This window comes from Amphiprion ocellaris, chromosome 5, assembly GCF_022539595.1.
Source record: "Amphiprion ocellaris isolate individual 3 ecotype Okinawa chromosome 5, ASM2253959v1, whole genome shotgun sequence".
Classification (NCBI taxonomy): Eukaryota; Metazoa; Chordata; class Actinopteri; family Pomacentridae; genus Amphiprion; species Amphiprion ocellaris.
In genome coordinates, this window is record NC_072770.1 from 36,972,794 (window position 1) to 36,996,169 (window position 23,376).

At 39.2% G+C, this 23,376-nt stretch overlaps 2 protein-coding genes and 1 long non-coding RNA gene across 3 annotated transcripts; 2 read left to right on the forward strand and 1 right to left on the reverse strand.

The window, feature by feature from the left end:
• The first annotated feature begins 2,822 nt into the window (after nt 1-2,822).
• LOC118469832 (uncharacterized) lies at nt 2,823-10,059 on the forward strand. The gene is made up of 3 exons (XR_004846797.2): nt 2,823-7,177; nt 7,278-7,429; nt 9,072-10,059. It is a non-coding gene; the product is annotated as an uncharacterized LOC118469832 (long non-coding RNA).
• A 1,719-nt stretch (nt 10,060-11,778) lies between these two features.
• On the reverse strand, nt 11,779-14,423 carry tnni1b (troponin I type 1b (skeletal, slow)). Its single transcript, XM_023263543.3, has 5 exons — nt 14,290-14,423; nt 14,072-14,203; nt 12,385-12,474; nt 12,109-12,285; nt 11,779-12,010 (listed from the first exon to the last, which is right to left on the reverse strand). Exons 1-5 carry the CDS (start codon nt 14,296-14,298, stop codon nt 11,906-11,908), a joined length of 513 nt encoding a protein of 170 aa, XP_023119311.2. The 5' UTR covers nt 14,299-14,423; the 3' UTR covers nt 11,779-11,905.
• Nucleotides 14,424-21,600: 7,177 nt separating this feature from the next.
• Nucleotides 21,601-23,314, forward strand: LOC129348968 (uncharacterized). The gene is made up of 2 exons (XM_055010795.1): nt 21,601-21,716; nt 22,474-23,314. Exons 1-2 carry the CDS (start codon nt 21,601-21,603, stop codon nt 23,312-23,314), a joined length of 957 nt encoding a protein of 318 aa, XP_054866770.1.
• Nucleotides 23,315-23,376: the final 62 nt, after the last annotated feature.

Sequence of the window (23,376 nt, forward strand, 5' to 3'; positions counted from 1 at the left end):
ACAGTCCTGCTCACCATTGTTGGCACCCAGGAAATTTAAAAGTGAATCTATGGAAGCAGCTTTAGTCTACAGACAACTCATACTGAGCAGCAAATGATAAAACTACAATTTTAAAAAAAGCAATAGGAGGAAAAAAAGTAGAGAAATTGAACGCTTGCACTGTGACATTGGAATTGGCACCCATTAAACCAGTGTGGGGAAAAAACCCATTTTGACTGAGCTGTGATTAATCAGAAATTAGAATCACGTGATGATAAACTGTCAGTGCCCACATGACATGAATTAGCCAATAAATGATGACTTCAATGTTTTAAAAAGCCATGTGTTATTCCCTGTTTCTTCCAGAGGGTATAAGTCCATCTCCAAGGACCTTGGTGTCCCTGTTTTAACAGAAGTTTGCTAAACATGGAGCTCTGAACAACCTGCCTGGACGTGGGGGGAAGAGGAAAACTGATGAGCAAAGTCTTACAAGGTTGGTGCAAACTGTGACCTGGAATAATCTGGGATAATGGCTTCAACAAACTCTGATCATATGAATTTGGTGCATTTCCATTTTTTTCTGGATATATTGTACAGATTATGCAAAAAACGACCAGTAGTGGTGACCAGGACTGTAGCGGATTGTGAGTAGAATACTTGTGACTTGGCTGGAGTGTTCTATTGATTTTCCTTATTAAAATATTGCATAATGAAATCGGTTCATTCTTTTTGAATAACAATATGTTGCAGTAAAAGACTTAAGAGAAGACTTATCTGGTCCAGAACCAAAACCGACTTACGTTGTCCCCTGAAAGCAAAAAAAAAAGACATTTCATGAAGTTATTTCCATCTGTCTGCTGCTCATGTTGTCAACCTCACTCTTCTCTCTACATCAGGGGTGTCAAACTCATTCTAGTTCAGGTCCACATTCAACACAATTTGATCTCCAGTGACCAGTAAAATCACAGCATAATAACCTATAAATAACCACAACTCCTAATGTTTCCTTTGTTTTAGTGCAAAAAAGTTCACATTTAAGGAATTATCTTTTGACAAAACATCATGAACAACCTGAAATTTCTAAAGAAAAATAAGTTCAGTTTAAAACTTTATGCCTCAGTTTATCATTTACACATTAAAACGTACAGATCACAGTTTATCTACAAAGGAACACAACACTTAGTAACAGGTACCTGGAGCTGAATGGTACAGTATTTTACTTTAAAAAAGACAAAAAAACAACAAAAACAAGACAAAATATTACAGAAATGAGACACAAAGCGACAAAAAAATTAACAAATGACACAATCGAGACAAAAAAAGAGACAAAAACAAATAAAGCGAAACACAAAGTGACAAAAATTAGGCAAAAAAACACAAGCGAGACAAAAAAGAAACACAAAATGACAAAAATGAGACAAAATAATGCATAAAGCGAAACACAAAGTGACCCAATTAAGATAAAAAACAAGCGAGACAAAGAGGAAACACAAAACGGCAAAAATGAGAAAAAAAATGACAAAAATATGAGATAAACGACAAAACTCAGACAAAAACCAACAAAAACAAGACAAAATATTACAAAAATGAGAAACAAAATCACAAAAACAAGAAACAAAATGACAAAAAAATAGACTAACAACACAAGCGAGACAAAAAAACACAAAAAGATTAAAACGATACACAAAACAACGAAAATAGCAAAACACAAAATGACAAAAATAAGACAATAAACACAAGCGAGACAAAAAGGAAACACAAAACAACAAAAACATGAGACACAAAATGACAAAAACGAGAAACGACAAAAATCTGACACAAAACAACAAAAACATGACAAAATATTACAAAAGAGAGGCACAAAACGACAAAAGAGCATTCTAGTATTTTGCTTTATGATCAAAAAAACTTGTCATGGTCTAAAAATTATTTTAAATTTATAGTTTTACTAATTTACAATCTGCAGTTAATGTCTTCTCTGTAATTTTTACACTTTAAGGGCCGGATTGGACCCTCTGGAGGGCCGGTTTTGGCCCGCGGACCGCATGTTTGACACCCCTGATCTAAGGAATGAATCATGTACTCACTCATGCGTGGCATCTTCTGTGTCTGACATGTTTAGGATGCAGCGACTCTACAGGTAAATTCAAAACAGAGAAGAAGATTTTATGTTTCTGTATCTGCAACAGCCTGAGATAATACACTGTAAAACAAAAAATGTTTTTACGGTAAAATTCCGGCCAGACTGCTACCGTAAAATTACAGTAAAACATTTTCTACATTTACGGTAAAGAAATGTATTGATATTGTTGATTTTAGGGTTTAAAAACATGCTTCGTTCCATATTTTACTGTAAAATAAAAAGTTTTAACCTTTAAATTTTTAAAAAAAATACCATATAAAATAAAATTTGTGTAACATATTATAAATATTACAGCATTTTTCCATCATCAGCACAACATTCAGTGTATTTAACATTAAATATATGGATTTTTAGCAAATGTTGCAATAAAAGCCGTCATAAATATCAAAGCATATTTTCGTTATTAACACAAAAGTACATCAGTTTGATCGGTAACAAACTGTATTTTTACATTGCCATGTTACTTGTAAATATTGCAGCATGTTTCCATTACCAGTACAACAATATGTACATTTAACTGGGAAAAACTGTATTCTTTTCAAGAATTAAATGCAAAAATGACAGTATTGTTATACATATTATGGCATTTTTCCATTAAAAACTGTGCAGGAATCAGGAAATGTATTTTTTCAAGAGAAGAAAACCCCTAAAGAATACACTTTTCTCCTGATTAACCTGTTTACAGTGATTCAGTGTTATATAAACTACAGTTTACAGATTTTTACCGTCATGGTTTGACAGTTTTTCACCGTAAAATGTACAAACATTTTTTACAGTGTATAATAATAATGATAACAACCCCAGTTTGAACTCACACATCTGAAATGTGCAGCAGTGCTTTCAGCAGCATTATACGATCACAGAAGTTGCATTTAGTGGTTAAAAAGACGAGCATAAGAAGAGCAGAGACTTACCCTGACAGAGTGATGTGTGCTTGGGAAGAGTCTCAGTGGGGAATTGTTTGCTGTGTTCCTCTCAGTGGGCCATAAGCTTTTAAACCCAGGAGTGGATCACATGGCGGCAAGCTGCCCATATCTACAATGGGTGGGCACATACCTGCAAACAGATGGCAGATGGCATTAACTAGAATGGGAAAACATGCATTCTCCGTGGAGTTGCTTTGTCTATTTTTACCTTTGAAAACCTCGACCGAACGGCGCGGGATTATTGCTCTCAAAAGGTTTCAGCATCTCAGGTCTGCCAGACTGGAGGTATGATCTGAATAATCCTCGTAGACCTATTCCTGTGTTCACACAAAGACACAAAGGCATGGATGGAGGTTCTCTGATTTACTCCTGCATTCTCTTATGTCATCTTTTGACTCTTCGGATCAGTGTCACACTCTCAAACTTTACTTAACCCTCCTGTTGTCCTCATTTACAGGCACCAAAAAATATTGTTTCCTTATCTGAAAAAAATTCAAAAATTTAACAACAAAAAAAATCCTTTCGGAAGAAAATTCCAATAATTCCTTAAAAGTTTTCCTTAAAAATTTTGTTTAAAAAATAATAATCCCCCAAATTTGGCAAGAAAATCCTTGTAAATATTTTCAAAAAATGAGTAAAAATCCTCAAAAAAAATTCTAAAAATATCTAAAGTGATTACATATGTATCAGTAAATAAATATTTTCTTTAAGAACATTTGTGAAAACAACATTCGGGATTTTGGTTGTTTTTTTCCAAATGTTCTTAAAGAAACATTTTTTTTTTAGCATTTCTTTTTATTCCACCAAATAAATGTTCAAAAATTTCTCAAAAATGTTGAAAATGTGGAAGCTTTCCCTGTGAAAATATATGTTTTTTTCCCACATTTTCAAACTTTAAAACGGGTCAATTTTGACCCGCAGGACGACACGAGGGTGAAACGACTGCATTTTAGTCCTCAAACTGGATTTATTGTGCAGTCAAATCCTTATCATCAAGGAAGAGACTGAACTAAACTCCATCTGCAGCTTGCCTTTAGTCTTGAACTTCTCTCAGTCATCACAAGCAATAACATGTTATCTACAGCAGCCTTTGATACACCCAGCGTTGACTGTGATGTGTCAGACTCACAGGCAGGATTATGAGTCAGCAGAGGTTTACTTTGAGCTGAATGGAACTCAGTTTGTGGGACTGCTTAATACGAGGGTTCCCCGCCCCTCCAGCACAACTCTGGCTTTGTTTGCAGAGAAGTTAACATCTCAGGTCAGTCAAGAAGACCAGCTCATGTCGAGTGTTAAGTTTTATCGACGTGAATCCTGAGCTAAGTGCCGAGTCTTTGGGAAAAAGTGAAAAAAATAGGACTGACTCAGGATCAGCGGGACAGATGTGGAGAGAGTGGAGAGCTTCAAGTACCTGGGTGTTAACATCACCAGGACCTGACGTGGTCCTGTCACATCAACACCCTGCTGAAGAAAGCTCCACAGCGTCTCTACCACCTCAGACGCCTGAAGGGCTTTAAGCTCCTCTAAAGGTGTTCAGGAACTTCTACAGCTGCACCATGAGAGTGTTCTGTCTGGGAGTATCAGCACCTGGATGAGCAGCAGCCCCCAGCAGGACTTCTGGGCCCTGAGGAGGGAGGTCTGCTGGGCTGAGAACCATCAGAACCACCCTCCCCAACCTGCAGGACGTTTACAACAAACGCTGCAGCTTAAAGGCCACCCACCCCAGCCACAGACTGTTCTCTCTGCTGCCACCAGGGCAGCGTTAGCGCTGCCTGAAGACAAACAGAGGATGAGGAGGAGCTTCTTCCCACAGGCTGTCCTCCTGCTAAACCTGAAACAGTAACTAAATGGACAATCAACCTGCAACCTCTGTTCAATATTCAACATCCCGTTCACTTTCGCCTTGTACATATACATTACTGCACTACTTCACTGTGATTTATACATTTGTTTTGTTCATTTCTATCTATATATATGTATATGTGCATGTATATATGCATATATTTATGTGTGTGTGTATGTATGTATATATATATATATATATACATATTTTGTTATTGTTTTGTTTGGAACAGGTGCACAATGCATTTCACTATATAATTATACTATGTATAATTGTGTTTGTGACAGATAAATGTCTTGAATCTTGAATCAATGCTGGATTGAGGTTTTGTGACGTATTAAATGAATGCCGGAGGGACATCAGCAATTTTCTACATTTTTTTTTTATTTTAGAAAAAAAACATAAAATGCCAAAAATGCCTGCAGGCACCAAGGTCCTATTATTACATTATTCTATGGCTCTTATCAGGTTGTTTCCCCCTGAATAAATCCTTCCTTGTGCTGTATCTACTCTCAGATGTATGTTGCTTTGGGTAAAAGCTAAGCTGCTAAAGGAAATTGTAGAATTGTAAAGTCCTGGAGATGAAACTAAAGCCTAAACCTAAGGTGTTTTATCTGTGTGTCCATAGTTTTTGTGTCAGCTACTGGTAGATTTGGTCAACAGCGTGGACTTCTGGATGGTTTTATGTAGACGTAATTCCTCACAGACTCAGTGATACAGAACTGTACCTGCAGGCGTTGACTTTGTTCCAGTTCTATTTGCTGTGTACATAATTAGCACCAGGATGCCTTAAGTCTATAGCTTTGCTTTAGTTTGGTGCATATATAAACATACACGGGAATTAGTTTGTGTTTTGCATGATAAAAGATTCACACACTGTCAGCACGTCTTCGCCTCGTATGACAGAATACTGTAAAAAATGTTCTTACATTTTACAGTGAAAAACTGTCAAAGCATGACGGTAAAAATCTGTAAACTCTTTGATGCCGTTTATATAACACTGAATCACTGTGAACAGGTTAATTAGGAGAAAAGTGTGTTTTTAGATTTTTTTTTTACATTTCCCAACTCCTGCACAGTTTATAATGGAAAAATGCTGGAATATGTGTAATAATGCTGTCATTTTTGCATTTAATTCTTGAAAGGAATGCAGTTTTTCCCAGTTAAACGTACATGTTGTACTGGTAATGGAAACATGCTGCAATATTTATAACAAGTAACATGGCAATGTAAAACATACAGTTTGTTACTGGTAAAATTTATGTAGTTTTGTGTTAATAACAGACATATGCTTTCATATTTGACAGCTTTAACTGCAATTTTTGCTAAAAATACACATATTAAATGTTAAATACACTAAATGCTGTGCTATTAATTGGAAAATGCTGTAATATTTATGTAAATTTTCACATGTTTAAAGGTTAAAAGTTTTTGTTTTACAGTAAAATATGGAATGAAGCACGCTTTTAACCCTAAAGTCAACAATATCAAGACATTTCTTTACCGTAAATGTAGAAAATGTTTTACTGGAATTTTTTGGTAGCATTCTGGCAAACACAGCTGCCAGGACTTTACAGTAAAAACAATATTCTTTTTTTTTTTTTTTTTTTACAGTGTATACTATGTGTGTACCTGAAATATCAACACTAAAATAAATTCTGGGTGATTTTTTTCCATTTTCAAACACATTTTGTGCCAAATATTTGAACCGTCTTTGCTCGGATATGTGAGGAAAATCACAATATTTGATCTGGAGCTTGAAAACAAAAAGTCAAACAACCAATTTTCTTTGTTTTTAAGGAAGAAGGGCAAAGCAGTCATGAACCCGACACGCTTGATTCTTTTTTAGCTCATCAGTCGTCATTCTGGCACATCTTGCTTCTTGCGGGATAAAAGCTCATCTGACTGACATATAAATAGTGTTCAGAGCAGGTGATTCACTCAGAGGTCACACAACATTCACATGAACACACAAACTGCTCCACAGACACTCTAAAGTCGACACACAGAACACTTATTCATTCTGCTTTTGACTTTTACTTCTAAATGTTTACATTTGGTGTTGCTTTAAAAAATGTCCATGAGTGTTGAGTTAGGAAGTCAGCTAATGACAGAACTGACCTCTGATTGCCTTCCTGTGATTGAGTAAACTTTCTCCTCCTGGTTGTTTTGTTGTAAACTCCACCCGTCTGGCACCTGAGTCAACGAACACAAACAACAGAAACTCCTCAGGCTGAATTCCATTTAAACCTGCGTGGCAGCACTAGTCCACACACACATCTTCAGGTCAGTTTCCTTTATAAATAACAGACCTAACAATACATCTTACTACTTCTGGCAGTACAAAAACAATCCTTAGATTTATGTTTTTGTCTCTCATTGCCAGACTGACTCCAGCTGGTGGGAAAATCTTTCTCATCGTTGCTGTAAACTTCCTGTGAGCTGATGCTGCCACCTTGAGGCAGAACTGAAAATGTGCGTGGTTGGATTAAAGCCTGCATGCAGTCAGAGGGTCGGATGAAGCATCTGCTGGATCAGGTACGTCTCTGGAGCTTTGTGCATGTCATTTAAGTCACATTAGCGAAATACTCGTCTTCAGCTGTGATGATAAGCTATAAAATGAAAAACAAAATAAACCCACTTCCTACTGGTTATCCATTTAATAAATATTCAATTTTGCAAAAAAAAAAAAAAAACAAACACATAGATTTGCACATTGAATATCATGAGTATTTTGTAAAATTGGACATTTTGTCACCTGGAATAATTTAGGAAATCATCGCAATGACTCATAGATAGATAGATAGATAGATAGATAGATAGATAGATAGATAGATAGATACTTTATTAATCCTGAGGGAAATTCAAGATGATTCTTTGAGCATGTCCCTCTTTGCTACAATATACAAAATAAAAAAATACTGGACAATCAAACACAGAACTTAAAACTCCATCTCAAGAAGATCATATGCTGCTGGCCACCATGTATTAAAAAAATATTAAAACAGAATTTAAAAATGTAATTTACTCAAATAACCATACTTTGGTAACAAACATAACAAGAAAGTCACCCAGAGACTCAGTACTCTGCCAAAACTGCTTTTTTCCAACAGCCGATATGCTGATATTGTCCAACTCTCAATTTCCGATATCAACCGATACAGATATCTGTGGGCTGTTTAACTAATTTTAGGTAACTTCACATATCTCCTGCTGTGGAATTAACACATCATGCTCAATTTTATTGTGATGCCCCATTGGATGCATTCTCAAATGCAACAAGGCTTTCAAATGTAAACATTCTGTGCAAAATAAGAAAACTACTTCAACTTCAGTTGTGGAAAAAATGCCATATTTATGCCAAATATATATTTTAATGGTCTCAAACAATAGTTCACACTCTCTATCTCTCCTTTCCTCTGAGTCGATAAATGCTGTCGAAATCCAGGCATTATTTTATCGGTTTTCATGATAGACAAAAAAAATGATCACGACATTGACCGATATTACATTTTTATGCTGATTATATCGGTGAGCCTCCACAATTTAGTCAGTTGTTCCTTGCATCATTTGCAACAGATAAGTCCTCAGCGGTGGATTTGTAGTGCGATCGCTGTCATGTGATCATCAGCAGGCAGCTGACGTAGTGTTCACTTGTTGTCATAGTTACAGTGCTGCTATCTCACAATGATGCAGAAATCTTTAACAAATCCATGGATCCAGACTATAAGCTGCATCACTGCCAAAATTGAATCACTTGGTCCTTGAGTCATTTCTGACTTTCCCTGCAAATTTCATCCAAATCCGTAAATCTGTTATTGAATAATGTTGCTAACTGACAGACGGACAAATGTACGCCAAACGTCACATAAGTTCGCTGCGTTCCTTGGTGGAGTAAATGTATATGTAAACCATTTGTTTATTTGAAACGGTGCTTTCAAAGCTGTTCTGACCACGGCCACCACTCAGATCCACTTATTTATTTACTTAGAAACATTTAATACCAACTACCCATAATAAAAATATTAACAATGTGTGTCCTAATGTGGGAGTTTGGGGCTGTTTACAGACCATTGTGAAAGAAGTGTTTAATGTAATCATTCAACATGAATAGAAGTCAGTTCATACTTTTATCCAGGAGCAAATTCACAGGTGCAGTTTAAATTGTTCCCAACTCCAGGCCACAATCAGACCAGCTGCAGAACAACAACACAAGAGAGGTCTGGAGAGGACTCCAGACCATATCAGGGCAGGGCAAGGGCAGAAAAGGGGAGCCTGAACCTGGGGACAGAGACTGGACCAACCAGTTAAACCTGTTTTTCAACAGGTTTGATACTGGTCTCATCCCCTCCCCTCCACCTCTAGCCTGAGCCTTGTCCAGCCGGCCTCCAGCTCCTGCTGCCTGCTAGCTCCCTCCCCCTCACCTCCTTCACCTCCACCATCTCTGGCCCCCCCCCCCCAACAAACTGGACTGGACAGATCACACTGACTCTCTGTATAAGAAGGGTCAGTGTCATCTATACCTGCTGAGGAGACTCCCATCATTTGGTGTGAGCAGGACACTGCTGAGGACCTTTTATGACACTGTGGTGGCATCCATGGTCTTCTATGCAGTGGTGTACTGGGGAGGGGGATGCTCTAAGCGTGGTAAAAACAGACTAAACAGACTGATAAAAAGAGCAGCTCAGTCTGTGGCTGATCCCTGGACTCCATGGAGGTGGTGGGAGAGAGGAGGGCTCTGGATAAACTGTCTTCTATCATCAGAAACTCCTCCCAGCCTCTGCATCAGACTGTGAACTCCTTAAGAAGCTCCTTCAGCAACAGACTGGTTCACCCTAAATGTAAGAAGGAACGTTTCTGCAGGTTGTTTATTGTTAGATTGTACAATGCTGCATTATAAACTCCACCATGTACTGTTTACTGCTGCACTTTTTCTCTTCCCCCATTTTAGACACGCATCCTCCTACTTATGTGTAATAACTGATACCTCATCAGTGCAATAACTGATACCTCATCCTCTTGTATATAATATTCTACATATTTATAAGAAGAAAAAAAATCATCTGTATATAATGTTTTTTTTCTGCAATTTTTGCACTGTGTTTCTTTTTCTTATCTATTCCTTCACTGCCTTTATACTTTTTCTTTGGAGCTGCTGTAACGGTGAACTTTCCCCACTGTGGGATCAATAAAGTTTATCCTTATCCTTATCACAGCACATCAACACTAAAATATGCTGTAAAATTTGTGTTTTTCTTTTATATCATTAGTCCATTCATTAGTTTTTGAGGTTTTTTTCTATGTCTTTTCTTTGCAAATGTTATTCCTTATTTAGATGTAGCTTCAAATAGTTTCCTTAAAGATCAGCAACACCAGACAACAATACTACGAGGTTTTGTGTCCGGTTTTTCTCGTCAAACGCGCTTCCGGTTTGCTTCTGATCAGCTGATTCCGCTCTGCAATCCCACTAGTGTGATCACAGGACAGATGAGTGTTTGTAAAGACAGTAATGGAGTTTTTCAGGCTCTCATGCTGGACCTCAAGTGATCTAAAACTGGTGTTTCTGGCCCTACATTCCCTGCTTCACCTCGCCATGTTCCAGCAACTGTGTGAGGACTTTGTGCCACTAGTTCTAAAGCTTTGTTAACGTCTCGGCATCTGCTTGAGGCTCATTTCTGCTCTTATCTCCTCTATTTGCACTTCTAGTAAATGTGATTGAAATCTCTGTGGTGGCTGTAAGGACTAGATGTTGCATGTGGGCATGTAGTTAGTCCACTAGTTGTATTTTGCTGATTGGGCTGAAAAGAATGTGTTTCTGCATCTTCACTCGTACGTAAAATTATGCATGAGGCTGTAGACCTGGAGTGTCAAACTTATTTTAGTTCAGAGGCCACATTTAGCCCAATTTGATCTCAAGTGGCCAGTAAAATCACAATATAACCTATAAATAACCACAACTCCAAATTTTTCCTTTGTTTTAGTGCAAAAATGCTCCCATTTAAGGAATTATCTTTTCCAAAACATCATGAACAACCTGAAATGTATTCAGAAAAATAAATTCAATTTCAGCAACATTCAGCCTCAGCTTATCATTTACACATTACAACTTCCAGATCACAGAGTGTCTAGAAAGGAACACAACATTCAGTCACAGGTATCTGGAACTGAATGATATAGTATTTTACTTCATCATCAAAATGACAAAAGTCAGACAAAAAACAACAAAAAACAACAAAAACAAGACAAAATATTCCAAAAATGAGACACAAAATGACAAAAATTATACAAACGACACAAAACAATACCAAAAAAGAGACAAAAAAATTGACAAACAATGAATAAAGCAAAACACAAAATGAGAAAAATGAGGCAACAAACACAAGCAAGGCAAAAAGGAAAAATAGAACGACAAAAACTTGAGACAAACGACAGACGTCTGAAAAAAGACAAAAAACAAAAACGACAAAATATTACAAAAATGAGACACAAAATGGCAAAAGTGAGAAGCAAAATGACAAAAAATGAGACAAATGACACAAAACAAAAAAGAGAAAAGATTACACAAAAAAGTTACAAAGCGCCAAAAAAATGGGACAAACGACAAGTCAGACAAAAAAGACAAAATACAACAAAAACAAGACAAAATATTACAAAAATGAACAATCTAGTATTTTACTTTATGATCAAAACAACTTGTCATGGTCTAGAAATTATTTCAAATTTATAGTTTTACAAATTTTCAATCTGCAGTGAATGTCTTTCTGTAATTTTTACACTTTGAGGGCCGGACTGGACCCTCAGGAGGGCCGGTTTTGGCCCGCGGGCCGCATGTTTCACACCCCTGGTGTACACAATGACAGAGATCAAGAAACAACACAAAGAGAGAGTGAGAGGAGAAGGACTGCTTTGTTTATTTCAGATAAAAGAGAACTGTAGAGGAAAGAGCTTCTCTGAGTGACCTGCTGAGATACGAGGGTGTTTGGGAGTTCTGTGCTGTGTTCAGTCAGCAGCTGTTCACTGGTTGGCGCCTTTGGCTGCATCGAACATCTTCTTGCGTCCCTCCATACCAGACATGGCCTCCACGTTCTTCCTCCAGTCGCTCACCTCCACCGTCTTCTCCTGCAGCCAACAGAGCAGACAGCAGCGATGTGTTTTTATGCCTGATTCACCTAGCATCTCCTGCCTGTATCTTTGTCCATCATTTTCTTTTTCCCCACCTTCTCCGTGTCCTCCTTCTTGACCGATTTGAGGTTGGCCCTCAGATCCAGAGAGACCTTGTGTTTGGAGCCCAGCAGGGAGCGCAGGATGGCGTCGGCAGAGACCCTCACCCTCCTCAGGTTGGGCCTCTTGAACTTCCCTCGCAAGTCCAGCACCTTGATGTTCAGGTCTTTGATCTGTGGGGAAAGTAGGAAGTAGAGCGTTTAGGTTGAATCTAAGCTGTGGAGTCAGTGGACTGCAGCAGCTCTGAGTGCTGCTATTTACTGTATCGTTACCTCTCTGGTGTTGTGTAAGACCTTGGCTTCGATGTCGTACCGCTCTTCATCCACTGCGTCTATTTTGGCATGCAGCTCTTCACATAACGTCTGTGTGGGAAATAACAGCAGTTAGAGAATAGTTTTATGCTAATATCACTCCCCGAGTTAAAGAACTGAGCATCTGGAAATGTAAATTCAGTAGATTTGGGGGTTTTTAGTGTGTATGAGGCCTGCACAGTGGCTCGGTGGTTAGCACGAGAGCAGCGAGAAGATCCCCGGTTCATGTCCCGGCTATCCTGGGATCTTTCTGCATGGAGTTTGCATGTTCTCCCTGGGCATGTGTGGGTTTTCTCTGAGTAATAATGATAATAATACCTTTATTTGTTTAGCACCTTTCAGAAGAACATTCACAAAGTGCTTTGACAGGTAGGACATAGTGATAACACAGAAATAAAAGAGAACTTTACTGGAAGGCGAGTCTATAAAAGTGGGTTTTAAGAAGTGGTTTAAAAGAATTTACTGATTAGGCAGCGAATTTCACTGGATTTTGGTTGATTTTTTTGTGTGAATGTTCTCAAAGAAAATATTAGAAGTTTTACTGATATATATGTAATCAGTTTCGATATTTTTAAGATGTTTTTGGAAGATTTTTATTCATTTTTTGAAAATATTTACAAGAATTTTCTTGCCATATTTGAGGGATTTTTTTTTTTTTTTTTTAAATAAAACTTTTCAGGGAAACTTTTAAGGAATTATTGGTGTTTTCTTCCTGAAGGTTTTGCAAATTTTCAGAAATTTGGGGAGTTTTTTGCTGAATTTTTGGATTTTTTTCAGACAAGGGAAATAATATTTTTTGTGCCTGTGAATGAAGACAGCAGGAGGGTTAAGCCTTGAATTTGGAACGACTGGGAGGAACCACCTGAGGATCTAAGGCTGCGTGAGAGGACGGACGGGGTTAGCATGTGTAAAATATAGCCAGGGGCAAGCTTTAATAGTGATCAGTAAAATCTTAAAATCAATTCTAAAACAGACAGGCAGCCAGTGGAGGGAAGCTAGAACAGGGGAGATGTGATGTCGTCTATTAAAACCAGTAAGAAGCTGAGCTGCTGCGTTCTGGACCAGTTGGAGGCGGGGTTTTTGTGGAATGCCCCTTAAAAGGGAGTTGCAGTAATCAAGACAGGAAAAAATGAGGGCACGGATGAGTTTTTAAAGGTCTGACTGAGGGAGGATTGATTTGATTTTGGAACTGGTTCTTATCTGGAGGAAGCAGGATTGGATAACTCTGTTGATGTGGGGCGTGAAACTGAGGTCAGAATCAAGTAAGACGCCTTGTTGGACTGAGGATGTAGCCGGAGAGGCTGTTGTGGGCACACAGTTTATGTTGTTAAAGCAGTTAAAAATAGATGGTAGGCTTTCAGCAGGTCTCAGTGGGAGGTATTCTAGCTTCCTCCTATAGCCCACAAACACGTTGAAGTTAACTGATAATTGTAAACTGTCCGCAGGTGTGATTGTTTGTCTCTATATTTAGCCCTGTGATAGACTGGTGACCTGTCCATAGTATCCCCTGCCTTCACCATAAGTCAGCTGGGACAGAGTCCAGCCCCCCATGACCCTAATGAGGATTAAGCAATGTGTAGAGGATGGATGGATGGATGGATGGGTGGATGGATGGATGGATGGATGGATGGTGGGTGTGACCTGCTACCTGTAAGTCTGCTATTGACATGCCACCGGTCTGTATTGGAGGAGCTTTTTCTTCCAGGTACTTTGCTTTCTGCTCCTCTTTCTCTTCCAACTCCTGCTCCAGCTCCTCTTTGGCCTTTGCAACCATCAAGCTCTGCAACACGAAGCAGATTGAAGTGTCTGATTCACCATCTTTCCGACTGGAGAAGCTGTCGATGCAAAATGCTGCAGAGAACTCACCTTCAGCATGAGCTTCCGTGAAGCTGAGATTTTAGATTTCCTCTGCAAAAAGCACAACAGTTCAACTGACGATGTGACATTTTATCAGCTTAGTGCACTTTTGGTGTAAAAAGTAGTGAGTAGCATCCTGTAAAATCTTACCTCTGGTCTGTGGATAGAAAGGGACACAGCAGGACAGGAAAGTTAACACTCAGGTTACATCTTTGATAGCAAGAAATTTAAGAGTTGCTTTTCTCATCCTTTATTTTTAAAATCCCACTTACTTACTCTATGAAACTGATACTTTCATTTGCAAATGGAAACAATAACAGAAACACAATACACTTACGCTTTCTCAGGCATCTTGGTTATTTCAGTTCCCCCTGGAAGACAAAAATAAAACCGTTTGCCTCTGAAGTGTTCCACATTAGCGACCACTTGGGTCTAGAGCCCCAAAGGATCCTAACTATAGCTTCCATTTTAGCTCCACTATACATTCATTCCACCACAGACCACTGTCTACTGTTACAACACTGGAAATACACAACATGTATAGATCTTTCAGTGCAGGTTGTTCCTCCATTTCTTTTATTACTCTTTACCATTAACCCTGTAAAACCCACTGTTGCAAAAATACATCAGTTTTAATTTTTAATATTATTTTCTATTGTATGTATATGTATATGTATATGTATGTATATATATATATATATATATATATATATATATATATATATATATATATATATATATATATATATATATATATATATATATATATATATATATATATATGTTTTTCCACATATCTATCTATCTAGTTTTATTTAATTTTTTTGCAAATTTTTTTCTTTACTTGGGTTTTTATATATTATTAGTAGTAGTATCTTTTTTTTGTTTTGTTTTGGGTATATATATATATTTTTTTTTTCGATATTTGGGTCTTACAGAGTTAAAAATAGCTTGTCGATTATTTAACAAATCGCTAATGATGGGACCTTCTGTATTTTGTTCATCAATCATTTTATCAGTCGTCTGGTGGACACAATCATCCAGTCGCCTCCTGGTGCCGATAGCTCACCAGCTCACCCACCTTCTGCCAAAAAGCCAAGCGATGGCAGACAAGGAGAAGCATGCAAGTCCAGATAGATAACGTTTCCTGCTTTCACCCCCACTTTTCTGCCGGATAGAGACACAAATATAGACCAGGGCCCTAATTCCCAGAAGAGTGTTGGCCTAAACTTCTTGCCTTATCGCATCCAGTTCACCTTATCAAGGAACCGACCAAACAACAGATACTGGAAAGAGAACAAACACGTTCTTCATTCTGATTATGGTTAAATTTGTAACTCGTTTGAGATTTCTTACTCCTGACATTATTAGATAATCTGATTATTATTGTTCTAAATGAACTGTTTGATCAAAAATATCAAATCTTATTATTGTATCTTAAAATCTAACAAAAAAAATCCTACAGATATTCAGTTAACTGTCACAGAAGATAAGGAAAAGCACAAAATTGTCACAACTTAAACATATTTTTATGAAATCATCATCAAACTAGTTATAGATTGGAGGTTTCATCTGATCAGCACGTCAATAAACAGGAAAACAAACATTTTTACATCAGTGTGAAGTTCTGTGACTCATCAAGTGTTTGATTTGCTGAATTATCCAGAAAACATCATTCAAATCAGAGGTTTTTTTTGTCCATACACAGATTTACAATTATCACAAAATCTAACATTGTAATATTAAAGTGCAGTGTGATCTTTAATGCACCAAACTGTGAGCATAATTAAATGTTATGTAGCTTAATGGATCAAACGATTATCAATTAACCCTCCTGTTGTCTTCACTTATGGGCACCCAAAAAAATATTCTTTCTTTGTCTGAAAAAAAATCCCAGAATTCAGCAAAAAAAATCCCCCAGATTTCTGAAAATTTGCAAAACCTTCAGGAAGAAAATTCCAATTATTCCTTAGAAGTTTCCCTTTAAAATTTTATTTAAAAAAAAAAAAAAAAAATTTGGCAAGAAAATTATTGTAAATATTTTCAATAAATGAGTAAAAATCTTCAAAAAAAAATCCTAAAAATATCTAAAGTGATTAGATATATGTCAGTAAAATTTCTAATATTTTGTTTAAGAACATTCACAAAAATATCAACCAAAATTCACTGGATTTTGGTTGATTTTTTTGTGAATGTTCTTAAGAAACATTTTCAAAATTTCTTTTTTCCACCAAAAAATGTTCAAAGATTTCCCAAAAATGTTGAAAATGTGGACATCAGAAGTTTCACTGGGAAAATTAGTATTATTTTTTTCACATTTTCAAGCTTTAAAACGGGTCAATTTTGACCCACAGGACGACACGAGGGTTAAACACTGTAGATTAATTTACAGTGAAAATAACTGTTAGTTGTGCTGTTAGTAGTGCTACTGGTCGACCCCAATGCCAACAATTTATTCGATGTCTAATAAAAATGGTCATTTTTGAAGTTAAAAACCAGTTTTCATACCTTTAACACTGACTGTGGGAGAAAATAAACAGGACGTATTTCATCCTCTCATCTCAGAAATAACGACTAACTTTTATCATAGCGATGATTCATGCTCTTACCTCTCTGTTCTGATGCTGTGGATGCAGACAAACACAAAGTGATGGAGAGAAGAGCCTACTAGAATATTTATCTCCCCCTTTGTCCCTCCTCTCTATCACAAGGAGACTTAAATAGAAAAACACAGAGCTGGTGAGGAGGGGCTGGTCTGATTGTGCTGCTGATGTTGTGTTGACAGATCGCTGCTCCTCTGTTCTCTTTAACAATGTGTGTGAACTTCTCTGTGTGCCAGGACGGGTTAAATAACATCCTCGTCCACTTTCACCTCAGCGGTTTTCAGTTAGTCCTTAATCTGGTTTTCCTCTACATGGGATCATCTCCTCTCTGTGCTAACAGACGACAGAAATTTCCAGTTATAGACCCTTAGAAGCAAATGTAAAGCAGCCGACAGTTTGTTTTATTACTGTAGATCAGGGGTGTCAAATTCCTGATAGTTCAGGGGCCACATTAAACCCAGTTTGATCTCAAGTGGTGCCAGAGCAGTGAAATCACAGCATAATAGGGAAAACAAAATGACAAAAACATGAGACAAATGACACAAAACGAAACAAAAAAGACAAAAAAATGGGCTAAAAATAGGACAAAAAATCACACAAATGACACAAACGAGGCAAAGAAAGAAAATGACAAAAACAGAAAAAAAAGATTAAAAAAGATTAAAAAACAACAAAAACAAGACAAAATATGACAAAATAAGGCACAAAATGACAAAATTGAGAAATAAAATGACCAAAAATTACACAAATGACACAAAACAAAACAAAAAGACAAAAAATTTCATTAAAAACTTACAAAGCGACACAGAAGTGAAAAAAACAAGACAAAAAAATTACACAAATGACACAAGACAAAAATGACAAAAAAGAAAACGACAAAAAATAGATAAACAACACAAGCAAGACAAAAATAACAATGCACAAATCAGCAAATGAAGCAAAACACAAAATGGCAAAAACAACAAAAACACAAGCGAGACGAAAAGGGCATGACAAAACGACAAAAACGAGAAACAAAATGACAAAAACATGAGACAAACGACAAAAGTCAGACAAAAAAACAACAAAACAAGACAAAATATTACAAAAATGAGACACAAAAGAACAATGAACAATCTAGTATTTTACTTTATGTTCAAAACAACTTTTCATGGTCTAGAAATTATTTTAAATTTACAGTTTTACGAATTTACAATCTGCAGTTAATATCTTCTCTGTAATTTTTACACTTTGAGGGCCGGATTGGACCCTCTGGAGGGCCGGTTTTGGCCCGCGGGCCTCATGTTTGACCCCCCTGCCGTAGATGAATCAGTGAGCTTTTCTGTGGCTCCTGATGTTGGAGATGCTCCGTCCCCTCTGAGACTGCAGGGCCCCCTTTGGTCTGATTAGGATAATGGCTGCAGACGATGCTAAGCCGTGGTTTTAAGGCAGGAATGCTGTTTCCAGTGTGCATTTGGCGACAGCCTCCCAACTAAACATAGACAAACTGCAGCTCCATGTGACGCTGCCAGTCTCTCTGATACCAGCTCTCAGCTTGCATTTACTAGCTGGACCGACCCACGCCAGGACAGTAAGCCCTGAAATTAATCCATGAAACCACTCGTGTCTGGGTTGTGTTTGTGTTACAGAGTTAATCTTCAGTTTGTGCTGCAGTGACGCAAACTCAGAAGTCCAGTTTGAAAGTCGGTTCTACACACTCTGAGAAGCATTTACAGTTTTTCTCAGTCGCTTTGGTACATTTCTGAAATCATCCTCGACATTTGCAAAACAGTAAGTGCATTTTTCAAAACAATTCGTACAAATAGCAAAACACCATGTATTACCTCTAAAAGACAGTCTCTTGCTCAAAATCCTGAGTTTATCTCTCAGAAGTAAATATCTGTGAATGAATGATTACAATGAACATGTCAGTGACATCAGAATGACACATCCTGGTGTCATTGTGTGGATCAGACAGTCAGATTGCTGAGTCATTCTAACAGTGTTCTCTGGAGGGATGTTCTGATGGAAACTATGGCTGAAGTTTGGATGACAGTTATTGTATCACATACAATGATTGTATAATGTATAATGATTGTAATTATCCAATGTATGTACATTGGATAATTACACCTTAGTGGAGGTGGGAGATTGATTGCAAGAGACAGGACAAGATTCACATTTATGCTTTTACTGTTTGTGCTGTAATTTATTGACAGACCACGTCATTGCGATACAGAAAGGTAAACAGCGCTGCATAGCTCAAAGAAAAAAACAAAAGTAGAAATGTGAACATAGGACAAACTCCTTAGAGAAAACTGTCCATGCAGTGCTGTAGGAATTCCAGTCCAGTCTTCCTACACCTCCTGATGTTCCTGTCTGTTGGGCCACAAATTCGAGTGACACAATGATGTGAAGATTGAACAAGTAGTTTTGAGAATTTCAATTCTGATCTGAGAAATGTACCAAAGCGACTGAGAAAAGCTGTATTAGAATTTGTCACAACTCGAGAGAATTGATGCAGACTGTTGCAGTCATGGGCTGCACAGTGGCGTAGTGGTTAGCACTTTCGCCTTGCAGCGAGAAGGTCCCTGGTTCGCGTCCCGGCTTTCCCGGGATCTTTCTGCATGGAGTTTGCATGTTCTCCCTGTGCATGCGTGGGTTCTCTCCGGGTACTCCGGCTTCCTCCCACAGTCCAAAAATATGCTGAGGTTAATTGATTATTCTAAATTGCCCGTAGGTGTGAATGTGTGAGTGCTTGTTTGTCTATATATGTAGCCCTGCGACAGACTGGTGACCTGTCTAGGGTGTCCCCTGCCTTCACCTGAGTCAGCTGGGATAGGCTCCAGCCCCCCCCGCGACCCTAGTGAGGATTAAGCGGTGTATAGATAATGGATGGATGTTGCAGTCATACAGACACTACTGTTCAAAAGTTTGGGGTCATCCAGACAATTTCATGTTTTCCATGAAAACTTCCACTTTTATTCATGTGCTAACATAACTGCACAAGGGTTTTCTAATCATCAATGAGCCTTTCAACAGCATTATCTAACACAATGTAGCATTAGAACACAGGAGTGATGGTTGCTGGAAATGTTCCTCTGTACCCCTATGTAGATATTCCATTAAAAATCAGCTGTTTCCAGCTACAATAGTCATTTACCACATTAACAATGTCTAGACTGGGTTTATCATTCATTTAATGGTATCATCATTGAAAAAAAACTGCTTTACTTTCAAAAATAAGGACATTTCTAGGTGAGCCCAAACTGTTGAATGGTAGTATTGCTTTTTTAGAACATACATAGTAACACTTCTTGGGGGATTATAGCATTTATTCTCAAGGGAACCCACAAAATAGACACACACATCCCCATCTACAGAACCTAACATCAGCAGCTGCAAATTAACAACTGTGGAGTTTTGCTGGACCACCAGCGCCACCATGTGACCATGTTGGCTCCATATACGCTGTCAATGCTGTCTAACTCAGGGGTGTCAAACTCATTTTAGTTCAGCCCAGTTTGATCTCAAGTGACCAGTAAAATCAGAGCATAATAACCTATAAATATCTCCAAATTTTTCCTTTATTTTAGTGCAAAAATGTCCACATTTATGGAATTATCTTTTTACAAAACATTATGAACAACCTGAAATTTCTGAAGAAAAATAAATTCAATTTCAGCAGCATTAAGCCTCAGTTTATCATTTACACATTAAAACTTCCAAATCACAGTTTTTCTACAAATGAACACATTTAGTCACAGGTATCTGGAACTGAACCATATAGGATTGTACTTTATGATCAAAACGACAAAAGTCAGACAAAATATCGCACAAAAAGGCAAAAACAAGTAAAAATATTTTAAAAAATGAGACACAAAATGACAAAAACAAGACACAAAACGACAACAAACAAAACAAACGACACAAAACAAAACAAAAAAGAGACAAAAGATTACACAAGTGACACAAACGGGACCAAAAATGACAAAAGCAAGAAACAAAACCACAAAAAAGTAGACACACAACACAAGCGAGCCAAAAAAACGCAAAATGATACAAACCATAACCAAAACAACAAATAAAATAAAACACAAAATGACAAAAATAAGACAAAAATCACAAGCGAGACAAAAAGGAAACATAAAACGACAAAAACACGGGACATATGACAAAAGTCAGACAAAAAAAGGCAAAAAACAACAAAAACAAGACAAAATATTACAAAAATGAGACAAAATCACAAAAGAGCAATCTAGTATTTTACTTCATGATCAAGGTCTAGAAATTATTTTACATTTATAGTTTTACATATTTACAATCTGCAGTTAATATCTTCTCTCTGACACTTGACAAAGTCGTCCGGGCCGGATTGGACCATCTGGCGGGCCGGTTTTGGCCCGCGGGCCTCATGTTTGACACCCCTGTTCTAACTGATGAGCTGTGAGCAGCAGAACAGACTCTGGTTTCCAGGAGCTTGTGGTGTCATGTTCTGCTGCTGGTGGACACAGTTAACTAGAGAGTTCAGCTTGAAGACGCCGTAACGGCCTGCAGAGAGTCTTTTTAAATGGTGCTTAATCCTAACTAACGATGACTCTGGTGGCAGAAATCTTCACAATCAGTGTCATGTTCTGCTGTGGCTGAGTCAGCAATCACTACCTGATTCTGATCTGATTTATGACGCCGGAGTCCGGGCTGTCGGCTCATGGAAACTGATTATAATCCCACAGTATAGATGGCAGCAGGCTTAGCAAAGTGCTCCGTGTTTGCACCGTCTCCAGGAAACTGCACTCATCCAGGCGTCCACATGCCAGGAGATTATAAACCAGTTTACACCACAGTAGTCTTCAGGTCTGACACTTTGCTGTAAAGTGTATTAAAGTCCATTGTTTAAATCTCTGTTCGGCCGAAGAGTTTTAAAATCTGAACTGCTTATTTAACATGTGGTGCCTGATATGAAACAGATTTGTGTGTTCACTAAGACTGTGAAGCTTAGATATATTTACCACTTGATTTCAGACAGAGGTAGACAGAAACAGATGACATATACATTAGCTGCAGCTAATAAATATAAAAAAGCTGTGAAGGAGAATGAGCTCAGCTGAGTTTGCTACAATATTTATTTGTTTATTTGATAGGGACAGTGCACATTAATGAGCGTCTGTTTATACAGTGATGGACATAAATATCCCGGATTATAGCAACAATGCTAATTGCTATGCTATACAATGCTAACACGTGAATTATTGATATTTTTCAGTGTTTTTTTATTCCATCTCACCTGAATATTGTCTTTGTAGCAGTGACAGGTGTCTGTTCTTCTTGTATTTGTTGCCAAGGAACGCGGCAGGTCCCTCCATCCCTCCACCCCTCCATCCCTCCAGTCTTCCATCCCTCCGTCCCTCCACCCCTCCATCCCTCCAGCCTTCCATCCCTCCGTCCCTCCACCCCTCCATCCCTCCATCCCTCCACTCCTCCATCCCTCCGTCCCTCCACCCCTCCATCCCTCCACCCCTCCAGCCTTCCATCCCTCCGCCCTTCCATCCCTCCACCCCTCCATCCCTCCACCCCTCCATCCCTCCATCCCTCCACCCCTCCATCCCTCCAGTCTTCCATCCCTCCGTCCCTCCACCCCTCCGCCCTTCCATCCCTCCACCCCTCCATCCCTCCACCCCTCCGTCCCTCCGTCCGTCCGTCCCTCCGCCCCTCCAGCCTTCCAGCCCTCCGCCCTTCCATCCCTCCACCCCTCCATCCCTCCAGCCTTCCGTCCCTCCACCCCTCCGTCCCTCCGTCCCTCCACCCCTCTGTCCCTCCATCCCTCCATCCCTCCAGCCTTCCATCCCTCCGTCCCTCCACCCCTCCGTCCCTCCATCCCTCCACCCCTCCATCCCTCCACCCCTCCAGCCTTCCAGCCCTCTGCCCTTCCATCCCTCCACCCCTCCATCCCTCCAGCCTTCCGTCCCTCCACCCCTCCGTCCCTCCGTCCCTCCACCCCTCCGTCCCTCCATCCCTCCACCCCTCCAGCCTTCCAGCCTTCCGTCCCTCCACCCCTCCGTCCCTCCGTCCCTCCACCCCTCCGTCCCTCCATCCCTCCGTCCCTCCACCCCTCCGTCCCTCCATCCCTCCACCCCTCCAGCCTTCCAGCCCTCCGCCCTTCCACCCCTCCACCCCTCCATCCCTCCAGCCTTCCGTCCCTCCACCCCTCCGTCCCTCCAGCCTTCCGTCCCTCCACCCCTCCACCCCTCCATCCCTCCATCCCTCCAGCCTTCCGTCCCTCCACCCCTCCACCCCTCCGTCCCTCCGGCCCTCCAGCCTTCCACCCCTCCACCCCTCCATCCCTCCATCCCTCCAGCCTTCCACCCCTCCACCCCTCCAGCCCTCCACCACCACAGCTGCCTGGCTCGCTGGTCAATGTGCCAACTCCTCGGCGCAGCCAGAGACGGGGCTGAACACTACGAGTCCGTTGTCCACCATAACAGCTGGCAGTTTGCTCAGTTTGATGATGATTAGG

What these genes read in the sequence shown, in the direction of transcription:
- tnni1b (XM_023263543.3), bottom strand. An exon ending in TGTCAATAGCAGACTTACAG is followed by an intron (nt 12,475 to 14,071) that starts GTAGCAGGTCAC and finishes TTTCCCACACAG; the next exon opens with ACGTTATGTGAAGAGCTGCA. An exon ending in TCTTACACAACACCAGAGAG is followed by an intron (nt 12,286 to 12,384) that starts GTAACGATACAG and finishes CTTTCCCCACAG; the next exon opens with ATCAAAGACCTGAACATCAA.
- LOC129348968 (XM_055010795.1), top strand. Translation starts at nt 21,601, where the DNA reads ATGGCAGCAGGCTTAGCAAAGTGCTCCGTGTTTGCACCGTCTCCAGGA. An exon ending in TACACCACAGTAGTCTTCAG is followed by an intron (nt 21,717 to 22,473) that starts GTCTGACACTTT and finishes CCATCCCTCCAG; the next exon opens with TCTTCCATCCCTCCGTCCCT.